Below are 21,459 nucleotides of genomic sequence, written 5' to 3'. Positions count from 1 at the left end.
ACAGGAGCACATCTCTCAATGCGCCCATCGGCTCGGGCTGTCCTTCGTTTTCCTCTGTCCTCGCCTGTGCGCGTATTCGTGGCCGTCCTGGTCCTGGCCTCTGTCTTCTACTTGCGCTCCCCTGAAAGCTTCTTGCGGGGTGAGACAAGGAAGGCACCTGGGCCACCGGTGTTATTGAAGGGGTTTCCGACGAGGGCTTTTGCCGGTGTGTTTCTCTTCCTCACTCTCGAGTAGAATAACTGACTTCAAACCCAGACAACCTGCGCCCAGATGTGCAGTATATCACGACGTGGGTGCATGCTGGCTTCAGTGAGTGCCATGTTATTCACATACCACTTCCTCACTATTACAAGCCAACGACGTTATCATATTCGTAAGACCGCTTTTCTACCCGTCCTTCTCCTACTCATCCAATCAAGATCCACTTACTGTACCTTGCTCTTCTCACTCAACGGGTCCCCATTATCCCCCATTTCGTGCCAACACACATTCTTGGCCCGGAAACCAGCCAAATCGACGGTTTCTCTGGACCCGACCTCGACTTCGGAGAAGTTTTCGATCTCCCGCGGTACAGCCGGTTGACGAATCAGGCGGTGTTGGAGTGGTGGCAGGTGAAGGACCGGGAAAGCGACATTGTAGACCCTCTGGGGTGCTGGGAGGCGCTGGTCACCAACAAGCACCACCGACGAGCAAGTCCTCACCGTCTCAAGCTTGGTATGTCGACCAAATGAATCTGGGGCTTGTCTTATTATTGCACTAGACGTTTCATACACAACCGCACCAAACTGGACGAAGATTTCTTCTGACCCACACAATCCACATCTATCCTTCTCGGCCCTCATGGCGCTCACGTTCCCGACAAAACGCAACCAGCATCTAATTCCACCCACACACTCTCCGCTACTCAACCACACACTCCCTCCGAACGAACATCTTTTCTGCTTTGACAATCTTTACTGGGTGTGCGAGATCGAAGAACACGACCTCCAATATGAGTGGAGCGCTGCGTGGCGGCTTGTGGGTCAACACCTCCATTGGACACCACAAATACTCTCTTTGTCGGATGACTATCTGCGACACGCATTCGGTCTCGAGGCCACAAACGCCCCCATCCCACCATTCATCGCTGTTCATGTCCGTCGTGGCGATTTGTATGTCCTATCCTACTTTATTGTTAGACTTTGGTGATAACTTTAGGACAGTGCAGACCCAAATACGTGCGACAAGTTCCCCTCCGAAGAATGCTACGCGCCAATCTCCTTCTACCATATGCGTGTGAAGGAAATGCAGGCAGAGCTGCTCGCATCCAACGGCGTCGTCGTCCAACACGTCCTGCTTATGTCAGACGAGCAGGACGAGACATGGTGGGCACAGGCGCAGGCTGCTTACTCTTCCGAGGGTTGGGCGAGGGCGAGCCATGTAGAGCTGCAGACGGTTGAGAAGTATGGGATGTGGTATCCGATTCTGATTGACTCGGCGATGCAGACACATCGGATGGTGCTGGGCATTGTTGGCACGATGAGCTCGACGGTGTCGGTGATATCGGGAAAGCGGATAGCGAGCTGGAACGAGGGGACGGCTCCATTGAAGATGGTTCCGTATGGCCAGTGGATAAAAGAGAACCTAAAGTAGGGTTTGAGGGACATACTTAACACTCGTATCTTAATATTGGGCTCGCTGTCGTTCTAAGACTGATGTATAGGCAACTGGACTGAAAATTCATTGAATTTTCTCGTGTTCTGTATTGTTTATCCCAGCGTAATGCTACTAGCAAGAGCTCGACCCATTTTAGCGAATAATGTAAACTGACATTTACACGCCCAGGCCGCCTTGCTGTGTACTAGGGACAACGATACTTTCAAGTGGGAATTATAGAATAAACTCCTCGCCGAGGATCTGTTCCGTGAGTTTCCAAAGCTTCTCTGCGTTTTCCTACGGACAACGGCTGAGTATTGTACACAAAAATGGAGGGGCTGGAGACTCACTAGATCAGCACAGATGGAAGTCCGTTGCGCGTTGGCTTCGGTAGCATCAACGAGGTATGCGCCGGATTTATCTAAGAAACTTCCGGTGAGCCCCTTTTTATAACGAACATGGAGTCAACAAACCCTCCAGACGGGGATCGAAAGCAGCGGCGACCGTGCTATCGGAGAGTGTTAGTAGCCCTAAGCCGAATTTGAAGAAACTGCATTACGTTGAAGCACCTTCGGGAATCGTCTTCCACTCGATCGTCTCGGAATTGGGTTTGCCATCCTCATTCAAGCTTCCTGTGGTATAGTCAAGATGGAATTCATCCATGTCAATCAGCACAACCCAGCACTGACCGACAGCCTTCAGAATCGGGATCGTCGACTCCTTGGTGAAGACGTTCGTGTAGATCGCTGGAGACTCTGGTTAAACAACTGATACAACAACGTCGGAGAAACACTCACTCCCTGGATGCAAGCTGTATGCCTTGATCTTGCCCGCGCCCCGACTCGCGAGACCCAGCGCGAATAGCACGTTCGCCGATTTGACCTCGTGATAGCGAAGGAAGTAGCTCCCTTCCGCTCCCGCAGCCGGCTTGCACAATGCAGCCTCAGTGAGCTCAATTCCGGGGCCCATCGCATGCGCGACGGAGGCGACGAAAACGATACGCGGCGTATAACCGGCCGTCTTGCTGGCCACTACCTTTGCGAGAATGAGTTTGGTCAGGAGGAAGGGCCCGAAATGGGCGACCGCCATTTGGCCGTCGAAGCCGTCTGCCGTGATACGGTAAACACCACTGGAATCAGCAGCGTTGTGGATAACGACCTTCAAGGGAGTTAATTTAATTGTAGTCTACTAAAATGTCAATGATACATACGTGAAGTGGTTCGATATAAGCATTGATTTCCTTTGCAGCTTCTCTCACAGCAGCCAGCGATGAGAGGTCCAGCGCAAGGGCACGAATGTTGGCACTGGGCTGATCCTTGCGAATAGCGTCGACGGAGAGCTGGAGCCGGTCCTTGTTGTAGCCGGTGATGACGACCAATGCGGCGTACTTCGCAATGGACCGAGCTGCTTCGAAGCCAATGCCCTCCAGCGATGTGCCTGTGATGAGGACTAGCAAATAACAGCGACAGTGAGCATCTTTCTAGCGGAACCCGAGTAGAAATGTACCGTTTTTGCCAGAAATCTGGCTTGAAAGCGCGTCTGCAGCCTCCTCTGCAGTGGTGTGGAAGCCAAATGCTGGAAGTTCAAGAGACATGTCGATGTTTTGTTGGAACGTTAGCAATAGCGTTAGCCTCTGCCAGTTGTTTTAATGCCCCCCATTTCCGGATTTGACTCAGCCAGCTTTCTCATATGTATTGCGTTGCTGATCGGTTATTTTCTAAAAGCCGTCGATGACAGTCTCGGCGTCATATCGCTTCGTAATGCGGATGGTTGGCGGAGCGTTTCCAAGACCCGCAACACAACAGCAGTCGCATTGACCCTGTTTGTTGCCCTCTCTCGATCTTCCCACACGTTCCACCGTTGAGCTCGGCTTGCCCCCATGGATTCGATTTCGTTCATCCTCATTCCACAGCCAGACCTCTCCACACAGTACGAGGAGTGTGGACCACACTCCTCGTTGTTCTTCGTCTTCTTGGACGAAACCGCGCGAGAAACAGCACCGTCTCGCGCGTTGTTGGCGTCTCCAGCGAGGCCCACTATTGGGCTAGCTTCGACAAGAAGGTGTGGACTGGTTCGGACCCGATCATACGGACCCTGGGCGGGGCGGCCTATCACCAAGAAAAGTAGGTATTACGTTTGCTGGCGACAATAAGAGTAGTTGACCCAGCTTCAAGCGGAAGCAGTGCGATTAGAGCGAGGTATCCAATCACCAAGCGTATGGCGCACCTCAGGCTTTGTCTACAGAGTCCGACTAACTGTGCCTCATAGTCTTGAATGTTTTCTTCACTCGTGCTCTTGCTGCCCGCGTCTCGCCGCATCGCGTTGTCGTCAACACCGTCACCCCCGGGATGTGCAAGACTGAGCTGGCGCGCGACCTTCCCGTCATCCTGCGCCCGCTCGTGTGGCTTATGCACACACTCCTTGGGTTCACCGCAGAGCAAGGATCCCGACAGCTCATATTCGGCGCCGTAGCTGAGCCTGCCCACCCAGAGAAGCTGCATGGACAGTTCATCATGGGCAGCAAACCCACCGAGCCGAGCGACTTTGTTCTGAGCGACCTCGGGAAGAAGTCGGAGGAGCTCCTATGGGAGGAGGTGGTGGAGATCCTCGACAAGGTGGACCCAAAGGTGAAGCAGGTCGCCGAGGAGTATCTGGCACGAAAAATATAGAATTCTCTTCTTCTTTTTCTCCTTCACATCATGGTTCCTACTATAGAAGAAGTTAATTGTGTAGAATATGGAATATGCATCGGCCTTGAACCACCCAGATGACCGTGTTTTGCGTGTTATGAAACCAGGAATATGTGTTGGAAGAAGCAATGAGAGACGAAAGGTGGCTATGCCTGGGAATCCTCGGGCATCATTGGCCGGGGCCATCGGCACGTAAAAAATTTCGGTGCAAGTTGTCTATAATAGATGCTCACTCCTTATTCATAAAATAAACATGTCTAGAACAGATGAGAGTGTATATTTCTATTGTTTTTTATCTCTTGAGAAGAGTAATGAGAAGAGTAAACTTGTAATACTCACTTAGGAAATATTAAATCTATGGTTATAAAGTGGTGCCTATCATAAATGAAGTAAATCAAGGCAAAAAGTTTCATTGTTGAGACAATAGCACTTTCTAATATATTTGTCCTTACATGGGTACATTGTGCAATATTTGACTACAAAGCTTGGAGGCATGCTACAAAGACATCCTATCTGCTATATATACTACAGGAGTGAGGAGTTTTACATTTACATACTTCCCTGGTACTATCAATACCAGTAACATGTTCACTACTTACTGCTTATGAAATTGAAATGTTTTTCAGCTGAAGTTAAAATGACAGTTTGCTTCTCTGTTAGCTACAGATGCTACATATTGGTATATTGCACTACTGTTAGCTACAGTTAACTATATCTTGCTACAAATCAAATGCAGATGTTATATTGACTATATATCTTCCCACCTGGCTACTGTGGGAAAACTTTTTTCCTGATGTGAACCACCCAGATGACCGTGTTTTGCGTGTTATGAAACCAGGAATATGTGTTGGAAGAAGCAATGAGAGACGAAAGGTGGCTATGCCTGGGAATCCTCGGGCATCATCGGCCAGGGCCATCGGCACGTAAAAAATTTCGGTGCAAGCGAGACGTGTGGCTCTCTTGTGGAAGGAGAATTGTGGCCTCCACAGCAAGACGCATTTCTATGCAGGCTTAATTAACTACTTTACCAATGTGCTGTGCGGCAAATGTTTTGTTTACCCTGTGTTTTGCGACACGTGCCCGTGCAACCCCTTCTCTGTCGCAGCCAACATCATCAGTCGCGGGAACTATTCCCCGACGTTTCGTCAAGACAGCAAACCGACCATCCCTCCGCCTCCTCATCATACGCTGGCTCCTACCTACCAACAGACTACTTTGGACGGAATCTCATTGACACTGATTGCTCACAGGCTGGCATTGCTTGACCAGCAGAGTGCCTTCCGATGAGGCGAAGTCGGGCGATGAATGTTTCCTCAGTTGGACCGCTCTGCAGGTATCGGAGCTCGTCACTGTCCACGTCTGGGGGCCCATATCTTCGGCGCGCCTGGCCCTAATGGGAGCATTCATCAGCACTATTGGCATCAACCTTGCCGCTCTGCACGTCGAGTTTGGGTACTAGTACGATGGTGAATTCACGCTGCTTGCACTGGAATTGAGAGCACGACTGACCACCCCGAATAGCCAGCTACATTGCCTCTTTTGACTTTTCCGCGCTCCCAGCCCTCACATCGCTGCGACTCACGTTCGGGAACGGTCACTTGCTCAGCTGGACCGCTTACTTTGAGCACCACTTGCCCCAGCTCCTAGAGCGTCTCCCAATGGACAACATCATCGCCAACCTCACAGTTGACATGATCCGGACCCACACAATCCTATGGTCCTGGGGCCTTCCGGACTTTTCTCGCCTCCGCACCGCGCTCCGCGGAGCAAACGCTTGGAGACCCTGAGATTTCATGCAAGATGCAATGGCCACACAGTGGACAACAGCGGGGTCCTGGCCGAGGGGCATTACCCTGACCAAACCTCTGGTGAGCAACTCCAACACAGGCGGATGTGCGGGTCAGCGCTTCTCGTGCGTAGCAGGGGGTGGTGGAGAACCTCAGATTCCCAATGGTTGGGAGCAATCTCAAGTATTTAGTGACACTCTTCGACGACTAGTGCTACTATACATCAAGTTATAGATTCAGGTTTAGATTCTGGACCAACTTAAAGAATATGCACAACGTCACTGAGAGGATCAGTCACTTAGCATACTTACTTTTTTTTAGTTACACCAAACAACATTCAAGTTACCGGTAACAATGTTGGGAAAGACCTAAAGCGAAAGACCTAAAGCCACCCAAGTCAGGCGTAAATCTTAACGAAGAAGCGTTTCAAAGATACAAATGCGCCAAATATGTACATATTCGAGTCTCGCGTCTATTATGTAAGTAAAGAAAACGAAGGAGAAACACTTGATTCATAAAAGTACTTTTACTGTGAATTACCGATCGCTATCATCGTCCCAGTCGAGAACATCCCAAGTACACCTCTCCCCGTTCACATTCTGCATGTCCAAGCACTCGACACACATGACCTCCATCCACTGCGTCTCCTCCCTGATGGCCATCCTCCCGTCCTCTCCACACCGGGCGCAAATGATCAAAGACTCCTCCTCCGCCATCTTGACAGCATAGTATGCGACAGTCTCGGCCGCGCTGTCTTCGCCAGGTTCACCCAACCCGCTCCCCTCCTCTTGCTTGTCTTCCGGGACCGGGTCATGTTCTGATAGGCCGCCGTCATCGACGGTATCAGGCGCTGTTGTCGTGCAATAATCCTTGCAGCTTTCCTCCCGGTCTAGGGTGCTGTGAGCTGGAAGTGTTTCGAAACCCGTTTCGAAACGGTTTCGAAACACCCGTTAGTTTTGAAATGTGCCGGTGATAAGCCGCAGTCTGGGACAGACCAGGAAACGACTATTTTTGTCGATTTTGTTGCTCAGCGCACGTCTCAGAGTTGACATGAGTCCCGAATGGTCAACTAGGGAGTTACCTGCACAAGAACATATCAAAATCCAGTCAAATCCTATCAAATCGCTCATAGTGATTCCAAAGTCTTGACTAGGAAAAGTTCGCAGAGCCCGCTTCTCGCTAGAATCCATCCAATTCTATGCAAAATACCCAAAGGGAGTGTATTCTAAAAGGCATATTCGGTTTGGCGCTCAGTGGAGACTCGAAATCGACAACTCCTAGACTAGGGCCACCCCTATCTCTGTTGGTATCGACGACTGACATCATTGGAACGTGGTTTCGGATCATGCTGGAGGATCGGGAGTGCCAAGGGACGGTTAAACGGTGAAAAACCTACTCAATTGATTGGGGCCTGGACCTGTGATCAACGGCGACTCTAAAACACTGTCGAGGAACTGATCATCTGAACATTGGAAATGCGCCAGGAGAGTTGGGACAACTACCGCTGAGGCCATACGCACAAGATACGAGTTATGGGTGTCAATCGAAAGCTGGGAAGCAGAGCTATCCACTTATCCTACTCAAGATCGAGGGATTCTTCACAAGCAAAACTAGATGGTCGCGAACACGGAAGATTTACACAGGTCATTGACTCCAACACACGCGATACCAGTCATCTGGACCTGGATTTTCGACTCCGGGTCGTATGGCGAAACGATACCTATACAATTATGCACATGGACGACTTTTCTTACTCGAGATTTTCCCTGATTCTATCAATTTCTGTTTAGTATTTATACCTCTGTTTTGTATTTGGCAGGTTCACGGATTGCCCCTCTCTACTAGGTGCATCTGGGGATCTAGCTCGTCAATTTATCTTGCTAGCTCTTTCGAAATAGTATCATCGCGTCGAAGGATTATTGGTTGAGGGTTTCGGTTGCCGTTTAAAAGAGAGTTCCGGTTGCTGTTTATTGGGTTTCGGTTGCTGGTCGAGAGTTTAAGGCAGTTAGTTCCTGACTCGAGACAACTCAGAGGGTTTAAGGCAGTTAGTCCTGATCCAACGAGTATAAACTCTCCGGGCATCGTATTGGCGCTTCTCTATTGCTGAGTTTCGTCGATAGTACGCTTTGGGGCACAACAAATCAACGTTTTTCGCAAGAAACTCGTATCAACCCTACAACCTTACACATTTGTGCCAAGGCTCTGTTCACAGGGGTCTGTTCTCGCACAAGGAGTCGACGATATTTTTGGGTTTTGTGACTTTCCCTACTCGACATTATACAACTTTCTCTCTATCTCAAGTGGAGTTTTGGTTGTTTTTGTTAGTTTGGTTAGTTAGAGGCTCATTTGCTTTGTCCCCACTCCGCACTCATCATCTGGAGCCCACCGCGAGGGGTGATCGAGTATTGCTGAAACTTGGTTTCGTGCAATTTGTGACAAGCGAGAAGAAAAGCAAGCGCCCACACGCTTGGATCGAACGTCAAAATACCACCAAAAGGGAAACAGCGAGATCTAACTGATTCCCAACCGAACGATTTTCCGAATCTACTACGGGAGTTGGAGAACTGAGACCGACACCGTTATTCGTACCAAAAACTATCTGCGAACGCGAAAACCGAGGACTACCCGTAACTCGCAAGGCGATCAAATCGGACAATCCCGACAAAATCGACAAAATCTCAAGCATCTTCGTCGAAAAGACCGACTCAAGCATCAACACAAAAGCGCGTTCAATCGAAATCTACAACAAAGCGCAAAACCAACACAAACTCAGCGACTGTCGAAGAAGAACAACAATCTCCGACACCATCTTCGCCTCTAACCGACTTATCAGAGAGCGAAATCAACACAAATCGGCTTAACGAACCTCCGATTCAACAAAACAACGAAAACATGGACGATGGAAATGGTGGAAATGGCGGGAACGGAGGTGGCGCGGGTGGCGCAGGTGGAAACGGAGGTGGTGGAGGAAGAAACGCTCAAGGAGGAGCAGCGGTGCGGTTCAAGGTGCCTGAAACATGGGATTCTGGTTGTCCTAGCTTCGATGGAAAGACTCCTGCCAAGTTGGAGAAGTTCCTAGAGGAGTGCGAGCGAATCATCGTGCAGGGAGGCATCGACAACGACGCGGAAAAGAGAGGAGACGGTGCTGAGGTATCTCGACACTAAGCATGTGAAGGAGGCGTGGCGGAATCTGACAGCGTTTGCTGGAGGAGACTTCGATGGGTGGAAGGCGGAGATACTGAAGATGTATCCAGAGTTGGAGGAGGTCAACGAAGGATCGAGGAGACGCTTGAAGGAAATTTGCGCCGAGGCACGGGGTGCTAGTCGTGAAGATCTGGGTCTAGTGATTCGATTTTGTGCATTCTTTTGGCAGAATCCGAAAAACTCCTCAGACCACCATCGCAAATCACCAACAAAGAGTTGGTATCGTCGATTCTTGGTACGCTCAGCGATGATTTTGCTTCGGCAGTCGAAGTTGTGTTGAACCAACCGAATGTGGCAAATATCTTGGGTCCGAACGCGAATGCGGGAAACCAAAACGCGGGAAATACTCGAAGAGGCGATAAGTGGAACTACAAGGACGTCTTGAAGGTGGTGGAATGGTTGGCGAACAATTGGTCTGGACGGGAGGCAGATGCGATGATGAGAAACGACTCGAAACCCTCGAATTTGCTCTCGAGCTCGAAAAGCGGAAACTCTACGAACGATATTAGAGTGAAAAACGAGTTTCGTGATCAAATGGAGAGTTTCGCCTTAGAGATAAACGCGTTGAAGGACGTTATGGCCGTTAGGGATAAGCAACTCATCGAGACGATGAAGCAGTTCCATCAGGCTACAGAAAATAAGTCCAAGGAGCATGCGCACCCTCAATCGGGACCGCCGCAACGCGATTATCAACAAGGAGGAAGTCGTGGGTATGGAGGACAACAGAGTGGAGGGGACCAGTGTCATTTCTGTGAAGAAACTGGACACATGGTGCGAGATTGCCCAAAGAAGAGGATGTTGTTGGACCAAGGGAAGATCGTTATGGAGAATGGAGGCTTGCGCCTACCAGGAGGTCAATATATTCCTAAGTATCCTGAGAATGTCTCGAGGTATCGACGAATTCTCGACTGGTATGGCAAAGGCGGAGGGAATATTGTGTCAGGAAATGCACAGACGAACCTTCAGTCGTCGTTCTACAACAAATATACTCCCAGCGAGCAGTATAATTTGCTGTATGACACGAATGAGGACGAAATCCGTTCATTGAGGGCGCAAATGGCTGCTATGACTAGGCAATATCAATCGAATAATGTCTCAGCTCATGAACCAGCAAGATTCTCGAACCAGCCGGGGGCGATCCAATCGTTTCCACAAATCCTACAACGAGATTCAGCGTCGCAGCAAGGGATAGGAGGTAGACAACAGCAGAGAATGGGGGAGACGGGGCAAAAGAGTGAAGCGTACCCTGTGTACCTTCAAGGGCCTGTTCAACCAGGCTTGCCCCCGGTCGATCCGAACTTTCAACAGTTCATGACGATGTACAATATGGTTCAGGCCATGCAGAACCAATCTGGATCCAGTTCGCAGTCCGCGAATCAGTCGATGGAGTCCCAATTTGCGAATACGCGTTCGGGAAAAGACTCTAACGCTGGGGAGGGACGAAATTTTTAGATAGTTCGAGGAAGGAGACAGGGAGCTGGCGAAAGAAAAGCTCCTGAGGCAACGAAATCTCCTGAGAACCGATCGAAAGTTGCGAATAAGGAAAAGGAATCGTCGAAAAAGAAGGAAGATCGAAGGAAAAAGGATGATCCTGTCGAGTCTTCAAGTGAGGAGGAAGAATCTGAGCCGGAGGTGCTGGAGAAAGAGGATGTGCCGAAGAAGAAACGCAAAGCTCGATTCAGAGGAGAAGATTCTGAGGACGAAAAGTTGGAATATGCTGCCAGGATGGTACCCAGTTCGAATCGCCCAAGCGCGAGACGAATAAGAAGCGAGATGTAGAAGAGAGGGCGTATAAGTTGGCGACGAAGTTCGACGACCCGCATATAATTAAGCGAATTGTGGAAAAGACAGAAAATACAGTCGTGCACGATGTTACTGTGGGCGATTTGATCTCTCTTTCTCCAGAGTACGCGAAAGCGATGCAAATCGACGAATCGGACTCGACAACCTATAAAGCCAGTCTTGTTACATGGGAAATTGGATGAAGGATCGGAATACCCGTTCATGGAAGATGAGAACGTTGAAGTTCGACTCCAAAATGACGCGGTAGACATCGACGAATTGCCAATGGTGGACTCGTTCTACATTTCTACTGAAGAGGATAAGCAATACGGAATAAGGGAAGGCTCATACGTGAGTACCGACCCATATCTCCAGTATGTGGCTTCTCTCCCACCGGGAGAACCGCCCAAGCAAGTCTTCTCAGGGAAAGATTCGGCGTCGTTGAGGGTTGTGTGGCCGTTAATCGCTGCGCGAGAGCGTGTGGAGTGTGTTATTGACAGTGGATCGCAAATTGTGTCGATGGCATTGTCGGTAGCGGAAAGATTGGGAATTCCTTGGGATCCTGACTTGCAAATCTACATGCAAAGTGCGAATGGGCAACTGAAGAAGTCTGCTGGGTTAGCAAGAAATGTATGCTTCTTGTTTGGAGACATACCCGTCTATCTGCAAGTGCATATCATCGACCAAGTGGCTTATGAAGTTTTGCTCGGACGACCTTTCGATCTAGTAACGGAATCCAAGTTAGAAAACTTCGGGAATGGGAACCAAATGCTCACGATTCGCGATCCTAACCGAGAGCGAAGGTGTGTGATACCGACTCAGGCAAGGGGAACTTATTCTGTGGTGTCGAACTCGAAACGGGTCGAAGAACCTGGGAAAGATCCGCCTGTTCAGAAGGAGAATCGAGAGCATAGGGCCAAAGTCGAGGTGGAATCGGATTTTCAGAACTCGTCGAGGAACTAGTGGGAGACTGGGGAGGCGAAGAGCTGTGTGTGTGTATGGGAATTGATGAAAAGGGCGAAGTTGCGAGTGGAGGGATACATCGAACCTGAGGACGGGTGTCGATTTGAGGATGAAGAACTGCAATTGGCGTACCTAACAGCCAGTAAAGAGTCGAAAACCATGTCCAAGGACCGAAAGGCAAAAGAGTTGCTCGAGGAGTTTGTCCAACAGCGAGTCGACCACTCTTCACAGAGTAGGAAAAGTGGGCTAGTGGTAAAATTCGAGTCTGAATTGGGTGTCCGTCAAGGACCAGACGAGGAAGTTAGAGCGGCGGTAGAAGCATCTTATCTGGGGAACGTACATCAGCATGAATCATCGATTCCGTGTCTGAAATGTGCCGACCTTGGGTTCGATCGAGAGAGAAATGGTTCACCTGTGGAGGCTGGAGTCGAGATTATGGATACATTCGCTGGAAAGAAGTATAAACCGGTTGCGTTGAAAACGAGGCCAGTTTATGGTGAGCTTCCAGAGAAATATCGCATAAAGAGGGAAATCATCGGGGATCCTTTGGCTGAAATGCCTAAGTTATCACCAAATCCGAGTGAATTCGTACCTACCGAGAGATATACACAAGAGAGGATGGAAATTATCGATAAAGTTCACAACACTGGGTTCTTGAGGAGCGAGGAAATGAAGGTTATTCATAATTTCATGATGCTTCATTGGCCTGCGTTCGCTTGGAATGACGAGGAGCGAGGAACTTTGCGACATGATTTCTTTCCGCCTGTCGAAATACCGACGGTCGAGCACAAAGTGTGGATAGAGAAGAGTATTCCGATCCCGAGAGGACAACTAGAGGAGTTTTGTAAAGTGATTAAGAAGAAAATCGACGGGGCGTGTACGAACCGTCAAATGCTTCATATCGCTCAAAGTTCTTTGGTGTTCTCAAGAAGGATGGCAAGAGTATTCGACTCGTTCATGCTTTGGAGCCGTTAAACGCGGTTACAATTGCGCATTCAGGAATCCCACCTGCGACAGAAGAGTTGGCAGACCACTTTTCGGGTCGAGCGTGTGGAGGAGTTTTGGATTTGTACTGGGATATGATCATAGGGACCTTGCGGAGACCTCGCGGGACTACACAACGTTTCAGTCGCCCTTCGGAGCGTTGAGATTAGTGAAACTTCCTCAAGGATGGACGAATTCCGTACCAATTTTCCATGACGATGTCAATTTCGTCTTGCGAGAAGAGGTTCCCCACGTTTCGATGCCATATATCGATGATGTACCTATTCGAGGACCAGCAACGCGGTACGAGGATGAGAACGGAGAAGAGGAAACGATACCTGAGAATAAGGGGATTCGTGGATTCTTCTGGGAGCATATGCAGAACGTGAATCGAGTAGTTCAAAGGCTGAAATACTCAGGTTTGACGGTTTCTGGCATGAAAGCGGTGTTGTGTGCGGATGAATTTGTGGTCGTAGGCCATACATGCTCGTACGAAGGAAGAAGGCCGTCGACGGATCGAGTAGGAGTCATTACACGATGGCCTCCTTTGAAGAATGTCTCTGAGATAAGACAATTCTTAGGAGTCTTGACGTATATCAAGCACTTCATTCAAGATTTCCATATTATGAGCAAGCCGATGACGGATATGCTGAAGAAAGGAGTGGAATTCGAGTGGGGAGAGCTTCAAGAGGCTTCTATGGCGTTGATCAAGAAGGCAGTGGCGGAGTGTCCGGCGATTCGACCGTTGAACTACTCAGAAGGATGGACGACAGTGATTCAGATCGATAGTTCGTACAAGGGAATCGGAATCGTGATCTACCAGTATCATGAGAACAACCCAAAGAAACGATACTACTCAAGATTTTCATCAATACCGCTCGACGAGAGACAGGCGAACTTTTCTCAGGCGAAACGAGAGTTGTTTGGCATAAAGCGAGGCTTGGAGCACATGCAATATTGGATTTTGGGCTGTAGAAATCTGGTACTTGAAACAGATGCGTCGTATATTAAGGGAATGCTGGATAATCCTGGCATGGGCCCGAATGCAACGATAAATCGGTGGATTGAACAGATTCTCATGTTCCATTTCGAGTTGAAACATGTAATCGGCAAGACCTTTACGCCAGATGGACTCTCGAGACGAGACAAGGTACCGGGAGATGAAGAGTATGAGAATACCGATGATGGACCCGAGTTGGTGAAGCCAGGAGTGCATAAAGATTGGGATTATTCGATTCCTCAACCGAAGGAGTATGATGATTTCAAGTCGGAAATTGATACGAGAGGTGGATTCTACTTTCGGAGCGTTGGATCTCGATGAGCACGACACAATGGAGAACGAAGCCTGGAGGGAGCATGGTCAACTTTGCTTGGATACCTATGTGGAATCAATGGATGAGGCAGAAATTATCAGGGATACTTATCGCAGAGAAGGAATTGAGATGCCACAGTACATTTCATCGTTCGTGCGAGAGCCTGAGAAACTCCTACCGAATTCAGCGTTCAAATGGGATGCTAAGAAGAGGGAACCATATCCTGAAGAGCATCGGACGACAGAAGGAGTACGCGCGGATGAAAAGCTCGAGTTGGTTGAGAAGTGGCTTCGAAATACCAAGAAGAGACCGACTGGATTCACAGATAGGGCCTTCGAAGCGTTGATAAAATACGCTCGGAAGTTCTTTCTGAGTGAGAAAGGAAGGCTTTTCCGTCGAGATAAGGATGGAATGCACAAGATCGTTGTTAAGAAGGAGCATAGGATGTATGCGATGCGTTCTGCGCACGATAGTTTGGGTCATCGAGGAGCGTATGCAACGAAATCCTTGATTGAAGTCAGATTATGGTGGCCTCAGATGGATCAAGACGTATCTTGGTATGTGAAAACGTGCCATATGTGTCAAGTTCGTCAGAGTACGATGATTCGAATACCGCCTATACCTACGAAGACTCCGAGCTTGTTCCAGAAAATCCATACCGATGTGATGGTCATGGGAGCGACTTCAAACGGACACAAGTTGGTCATTGCGGCGAGGGATTCATTGAGTAGATGGCTGGAAGCTAAGGGCTTGAGATCAGACACGGCGTCGGCGATTGGGATGTTCTTACTCGAGAATATTATCTGTCGTTGGGGTTGTCCTGCTGAATTGGTGACGGATAATGCGCCCCAGTTTCTCGCGGCTCTTGAGTGGCTCGGAAACAAGTATGGCATTACTGGAATCAAGATTTCACCCTATAATTCGAAGGCAAATGGACCTGTGGAGAGTGGACATCGAGATGTTCGACAGTCGATTGTAAAAGCGTGCGCTGGTAACCCTAACAAATGGTTTTATTTCTTGCCTCAAGTTACTTGGGCGGATAGAATTACCATTCGGAGAGGATTAGGCTGCTCACCCTATTACGCTGCGACTGGTTGTCATCCGATTTTGCCATTCGACATCGTGGAATCGACGTGGTTGGTCGAATATCCAGGGAAAATCATCAGTACCGCTGAGTTGGTCGGATATCGAGCGAGAGCATTGGTGAAACATCGAAATCATATTCAGGAGATGAGAGATCGAGTCTCAAAGGAGAAGTTAGAAGCTGTTCGTCGATATGAGCGCATCCACGCTGCTACTATCAAGGATTATGACTTCAAACCTGGAGATATCGTCTTGATTCGTAACACTCGCATCGAGAAGAGTCTGGACAAGAAGGCAAAACTTCTTACCTGGGACCAATGGTGGTTGTGAGACGGACAATGGGTGGATCTTATCTAGTATGTGAGCTAAATGGAGCCATGGTACCAGGAAAGATTGGCGCATTCCGAGTAATACCCTATGAAGCCAGGGAGAAGATTTCTTTCTCAAAGGACATCGAAAAGATGATCGACATGACAAAAGGAGGAACTGGATGAGCTTGCAGAAGGCCGAGAGGATGTGGAAGGAACGGATTTGCAGTTTGGAGACATAGATCTTGACGAGGAAGAGTCAGATTCCGAGAGCGAAAAGTCAGATGACGACGCTTAAGGAGGAAGACTGCTTCAAAATCGAAGAGAAAAAGTGTCACAACGCAAGAATACATTAGTTCGAGGTGTGAAGACATAGTACAGTTCAAGTAACGACCGGAACGGCTGATCTGGAAAGCCTTGGAAACGAGTGTGGGGGGTATATAGTACTATGGGAGAAGGGATTTCGATGGAGCAGTAAGGGATTTACTTGCGGCCATGGGAAGGACTGTTGGGAGTTGCGAGACGAGCATTTCCGCGGATGATAGCCAAGTACTGGGACGGATCGCTGACGAGGAGAAGTCAGAAATCGAGCACTATGACGAGACTGAGAGGGACGGACGGGAGTTTACTATCAACTTTCATGTTGCGGTCCTTCGCGAGGTCGAAGAGTGTTTGGTAGCGACGAGCGACTACTTCAATCGAGTCACGGGCATATGCCATACGCTGGACAGCGATGAGCACTTGCTGCTGAGCGAGTTCGAGGCAGGCGGTCAGCTGCTTATTGGTGATTCGGACTTCGGTTCCTTGTGCGAATTGATCGAGAAGTTCTTGAATGGTCTTGTACTCGAGATCAGCAGGAGCGGAATCGTCAACCGGATAAGGATTGGTCAAAATCTGGGAAATTCAAGTCAGAAACTTCAAATCTGGTCAAGGAAAAGTTACAATTCCGGCTACGGCAGCCGCGGGGATCTGCGAATATGCGAATCAGCGATAGAAGGGACATCGGATAGAGTCTACAGACAGTTGGGAGGTCCTTGGGGTCTTTCTTCTTGAAGGATAAAGAAGAGATCGGCGCAGGGGTTTTGCCAGACTCGTCTATGAGCTCGGGAGAACTGGCTTTGTTGCGCTTCTTCTTAGAAGGACTCTTGTCGGTATCGCCAGAGCCTTCCTAGATAAGAACGCACCGAGTCAGGGAGATTGACGATGAAAACGTTCGACTCAGAGTCGAAGAAGAGAGAACGAACCTCTTCTTCTTCATCTTCGGGTTCAGGGAACGCTGTCGCTGGAGTAAATCAACGTTCAAGGAATATTCAACAGGGAAAATACCTTGTGCGACTGGTTAACGGTCGAAGAACGAGTATTCTGACGCGATGATGAGTTGCGGAGGAAATCTTCGACGGAGAAAAGTGAAACCGGAGTGTTCTTGGACGAAGACGTCTGTCACTGATAAGATAGTGTCGCTTCCGTTTTGGGAAATGATATTACCTTTTTGGTCTCAGGGGTCTTTTTCTTGGATTCATCCGCTTTGTTGCGATGAGCCGCGAATGTGCGTGCAGACGCGTCGATATAGCTGCATATGGGCGATACAAGTGTTGGTGTCGCGAAGATGTTGATCGACTTTGGCGGTCCACTTGCCGTCGTTGCGAATATTGTTCTGAATCGCATGGAGTTTTTGGAGCGCATGAGGAAGGTCTTGATAGATCAACTGGCTTGCAGCCAAACGGTCAGGACCTCTTCCTCCTTGAGCTGAGGAAGCTAAGAACGATGATGAGTACCATTATTCCGACTAGGAAAAGTGACGACGCGCACCAAATACCGATACAACAAGTGAATTTTACGGACATTCTCGTCGTTGGTACGAATGCGCAAGTCGGAAACGGTGGTTATGAACTCGTGAACGTCGGCTTCGAAGTTCTTCTGGAACTCCTTCCTCGGGTTCGCGAGGGGCATACATCGAGTCTGCCATTTTGTGTTCAACTGGAGACGTCTGAGGGTTCATATCGTCAGTACTCAGGCTTGGAGGAGACTGTGGAGGAAGTGCTCGTACTGGTCGAGATTGGAAGGGAGCGAATGTCTTTGGATAGAGATGCGAGAGAAACTGGAATGGGTTATCGAACCAGGACATCTTTTATAGGCGATGGCTTATTGCTGGGACAGCAAGATCTTAAAAATGGGGGAGATGGGCTCAACGTGGTGCACGTTTTGGCATAACATGGAGAACATGGAGCGCAGCATGGTTGTGGACCGCAAAGCATGGTTCTCTCGAAAGAGCGAAACACTTTGGCGATCTGGATCATGTTTCCACCCTCAAAGATATGCTATTACCGTCGAGATTGCCACTTTCTTATGAAATGCAAGCATGGAGAAGGATATACCCGGACCTGGATCTTATGCAGGACTGCCAAGGCAGCCTGATCGCAGTTTCTGGAAACGAGATCTTCGGTATCAACCAAATCTTCGAGTAGGAAAAGTGCCGAAACAGAGGAAATCAAGGAACAACACGCCCTTTGTGATTCAAAACGCTACTGTAACGACAGGAATGATTGTAAACGACGGTAACGACAGATAAGAAGTTGGATTAAGGGTTTGCGCCGTTGAGATTGTCAAACGACATGATCAGCAGGGCAAGGGTGGAAGGAGTGAGCCTGTGCGGATGGGCAGGTGGAGCAAGCAGGAGCGTCAGGAATGCCCATTGGGACGGAATGGATCACCGGGAATGTTCTCCATGTTCAGGGATCGTTTCCAGTGCGGGCATATCAGTGAGAGAGGATGCAGAGGACACGGGAGAGTCGATTGGGACGTTCATGATCATGGTGTGGCCATATTCGTTCATGAAATCGTTATCTTGGGTATAACCAAAGAGCGATGCCTGAGGGAAATAGGTCAGATCGACAAGAATGGACGATTCGCAGAGGGAAATGACCTTGGAGTGAGCAGATTCGAGTCGAGCGAGTAGCTCTGAAGCGTATTTGTACTCGTTCTTGAGGGATTCGACCTTTTTACGAATTTGCTCGCGACGAATCTCGGCCTTGTCTTCGAGTTGGATGCGGGAGTAATGAGCGAGCTTCGAGAGACGCATGGTACTGGGGTTCCCGTCGAAAATGGCTTCGGCCTGATGGAGTTCGTCGTGGCCGAGTGTGGAGAACAAGCTTTGGACGCCACATTCGAGGAGTTTTTGGGTTTTCACGCGCATAGCGTCGAGGAACGCTTTGAGATGGCCGTTGGTGCGGAGTTCCTCCCACTTGCGAAGTAGGACGAGGGTCTTGGCCATCTCTTCCTGCTCGTTGGTCGTCTTCTTATGATCTTTGTTGACAAGAGAAAGTCAGAAATGCCTTTTTCCTGTCAGGAAAATACCAAACGCACCAAGAAATGCCAAATGAGAGTCACGATTGAGACTATAAATGACATGGAAACCTTCGAGAGTGGAGAAATCGCAGGTGTCGTCGCGATTCAGACCACAGGGGATGCAAGGAAGACCAGCCATGAGGTGGACACAGTCGCGATTGAGGACTTTGCAACAGTTACATGGGCCGATGAGCTGTTTCCCGTCAAGAAATTGCAAGATTTCGAGTGGGAAAAGTGACATACTTCAAGACTCGCACACATTTTGAAGATGGATCGATAGACTTCGTCCACGAAGATGCCACTATAGAGGATAGGGATCATGGGCTCGTTGACGTACTTGGGAATACCGTTGTCGGTCATGGTAGAGGGTCAAGACAGACTTTTCTTAGAGATGGAAAAGCTTTTATTCGACGAAACCATTACAAATTCGACCACACAACATCAAGGACGTTATCTAGGCGACCGATCGGAGTTGCTACTGGTGGATTGCTGAGAAGAAGACATGTGGGGAGTTGTGGATTGATGGGAAATCCGCAGATCTCGAACAAAGATTGTCGAGTTGATGAATTGGGAGGGAACCCAAGTCCAAGATCGAGTCAAAATACTCAGGACTTTGCATTGGGGACTTTTCTCAGATGAATTTTACTTAAGTTCGGACGAGAAAGGAAGGCAATGTGAAAATACTGATTATTTTGCCGGTCGTAAAGTACAAGCAAAGTACTTTACGCCGGCCGCGCACTGTGAAATATACAAAAATTTTATAGTCCGTAGACTTTCGACCCGCCGACGAGCTCCCAACCATCGAGATGCAACCGGAAACCAGACCAAGGGGATCTCACCCAGATGTGGATGGACCCGCCTCGTTGGAATCGGGTGGAGCGATGGGCATCTCCGTGTCGCCCAGCAACTCGTCGTTCTCCTCCGTCTCCTCGTCCTTCTTGTCCTTCTCGTCCTTGGGACCGTTGGGATAGTTGGATCCTACAGAGGAAAAGAGTGTTAGCGATGGGAAGCTGAGGAGAGAGATGTGGAAGTACCTTTGCGAGCATTGGCAAGGAGCAGCTGGTTGAGGACCGCGGTCGCGGACTCGTCGCCAGTCTCGAGAAGGAAGCGTCGCTCGAGGCCTTCGGAAGAATGGATCTCGACAACCGACTCCAGGTGCCACTGGAAGGATTCGAGTGCCCGTTTGACCGAGGACATCGCCAGGCGATGGGCTTCACGAGTCTGCGCTGCCAGCTCGAAGACCTCCTTGAGGTGGATCAACTCCAGATGAGTCTCGCGGTTAGAAGACGCGATGAGAGGCGTGAGATGCTCGATGACTTTGAGTATCTCGTCTGAGGAGCGTTGGTGGTCGCAGAGGTGACCCTTTTTGCTGTCGTGGTTGCAGTTGTCGCAAGGAACACCGTATCCCAAAGGGGTGCAGTCTCGGCGGAACATCATGCACATCAGGCATGGCCAAGCGGGAAGAGGGGGCTGGTCCGGGAACGCTCTCTTGAGGAAAGCAATTGGGACGGGTGCGGACTCGACGTAGTAGGGCTCGAAACCCTTCGACTGGATCGTCGATTTGCCGGGGTTAGTTGAGACGGGCGAGTCGAAGGTCTTCACGAGGGCCGTCCAAGAGAGAGAGGCAACGCTTGGGTAATGCGGGACAAGACCAGCCGGACGCGATTGTTGGGGGTGAAGGAAAGGATGTCGCGCATGAAGCCGCGCGGTTGGAAGAGACGAACCAAAAGCTGGTTGAGCTTATGGGTGTGTGCGGGGTCAGACGCGTCGAAGGGGGCGTTCTCGTCTGCCGGACGATAGCGGAAATACCCATCAGCGCCTGGCACCAACTCATCGTTTAGCTCCTCAGCATCGTCAAACTCCAGCACCGGCCCTTCTCCTTGGCATATTTCGACTTTTTGGCGGGTGGCTTGCCTGAAGAACGAAGAGTTAGTGGAAGCAAGAAGTGAAGGAAGGCTTGAGAACGTACGGGTGGACTTGGAGACTTTCTCTGGAGAGACAGTCTCTTCTCCAGAAGAATCTTCACGAACACGCTTGCGGACGGGAGCCTTGCCCTTCTCTTTCTTGACAGCAACAACGGACTCTGAAGAAAAAGAGTGTCAGTACAATCCGGTTTGGGGAAAGGGAGATGAATAAGACGTACCATTGTCGTCATCTTCACCGTTCTCTTCCTCGGACTCGACTGGAATGACAACCGGGGAGGGTTGCTTGGCCTTGGGTTTGGGCCGAGGTTTTGGCTTCTTGTCGTCGGCTTGGTGTTTGGCCAACGGGGCGTGGAGGCTGGGCAGTTCGAGCTCCTTGAGCTTCAGCGTCGCCGGCATATTGCTAGGGAAGGCTTCGTCGGAAATGTCCAAGTAATATGAAC

The 21,459-nt window shown here is 49.5% G+C and overlaps 3 protein-coding genes across 3 annotated transcripts; 2 read left to right on the top strand and 1 right to left on the bottom strand.

Annotated features, from left to right (window-relative positions):
* Positions 1-18: 18 nt before the first annotated feature.
* MIND_00811100 (uncharacterized protein) lies at positions 19-1,632 on the top strand (the record flags this gene model as incomplete). The annotated part of the gene is made up of 6 exons (XM_037364786.1): positions 19-205; positions 256-309; positions 354-373; positions 420-714; positions 761-1,151; positions 1,203-1,632. 6 exons carry the CDS (start codon positions 19-21, stop codon positions 1,630-1,632), a joined length of 1,377 nt encoding a protein of 458 aa, XP_037218028.1.
* Positions 1,633-1,869: 237 nt separating this feature from the next.
* MIND_00811000 (uncharacterized protein) lies at positions 1,870-3,229 on the bottom strand (the record flags this gene model as incomplete). The annotated part of the gene is made up of 8 exons (XM_037364785.1): positions 1,870-1,932; positions 1,986-2,056; positions 2,109-2,143; positions 2,195-2,267; positions 2,325-2,381; positions 2,433-2,793; positions 2,846-3,084; positions 3,142-3,229. 8 exons carry the CDS (start codon positions 3,227-3,229, stop codon positions 1,870-1,872), a joined length of 987 nt encoding a protein of 328 aa, XP_037218027.1.
* Positions 3,230-3,514: 285 nt separating this feature from the next.
* Positions 3,515-4,304, top strand: MIND_00810900 (Retinol dehydrogenase 12; the record flags this gene model as incomplete). The annotated part of the gene is made up of 4 exons (XM_037364784.1): positions 3,515-3,564; positions 3,633-3,758; positions 3,810-3,850; positions 3,904-4,304. The coding sequence occupies 4 exons, from the start codon at positions 3,515-3,517 to the stop codon at positions 4,302-4,304; spliced, it is 618 nt and encodes a 205-aa protein (XP_037218026.1).
* Positions 4,305-21,459: the final 17,155 nt, after the last annotated feature.

The sequence above is a fragment of the Mycena indigotica genome, assembly GCF_014461135.1.
Source record: "Mycena indigotica strain 171206Taipei chromosome Unknown Mind.scaff0007, whole genome shotgun sequence".
In the NCBI taxonomy this organism is placed as follows: Eukaryota; Fungi; Basidiomycota; class Agaricomycetes; order Agaricales; family Mycenaceae; genus Mycena; species Mycena indigotica.
The sequence above is the reverse complement of the archived record's forward strand: the minus strand, read 5'-3'. Positions and strand labels throughout refer to the sequence as shown.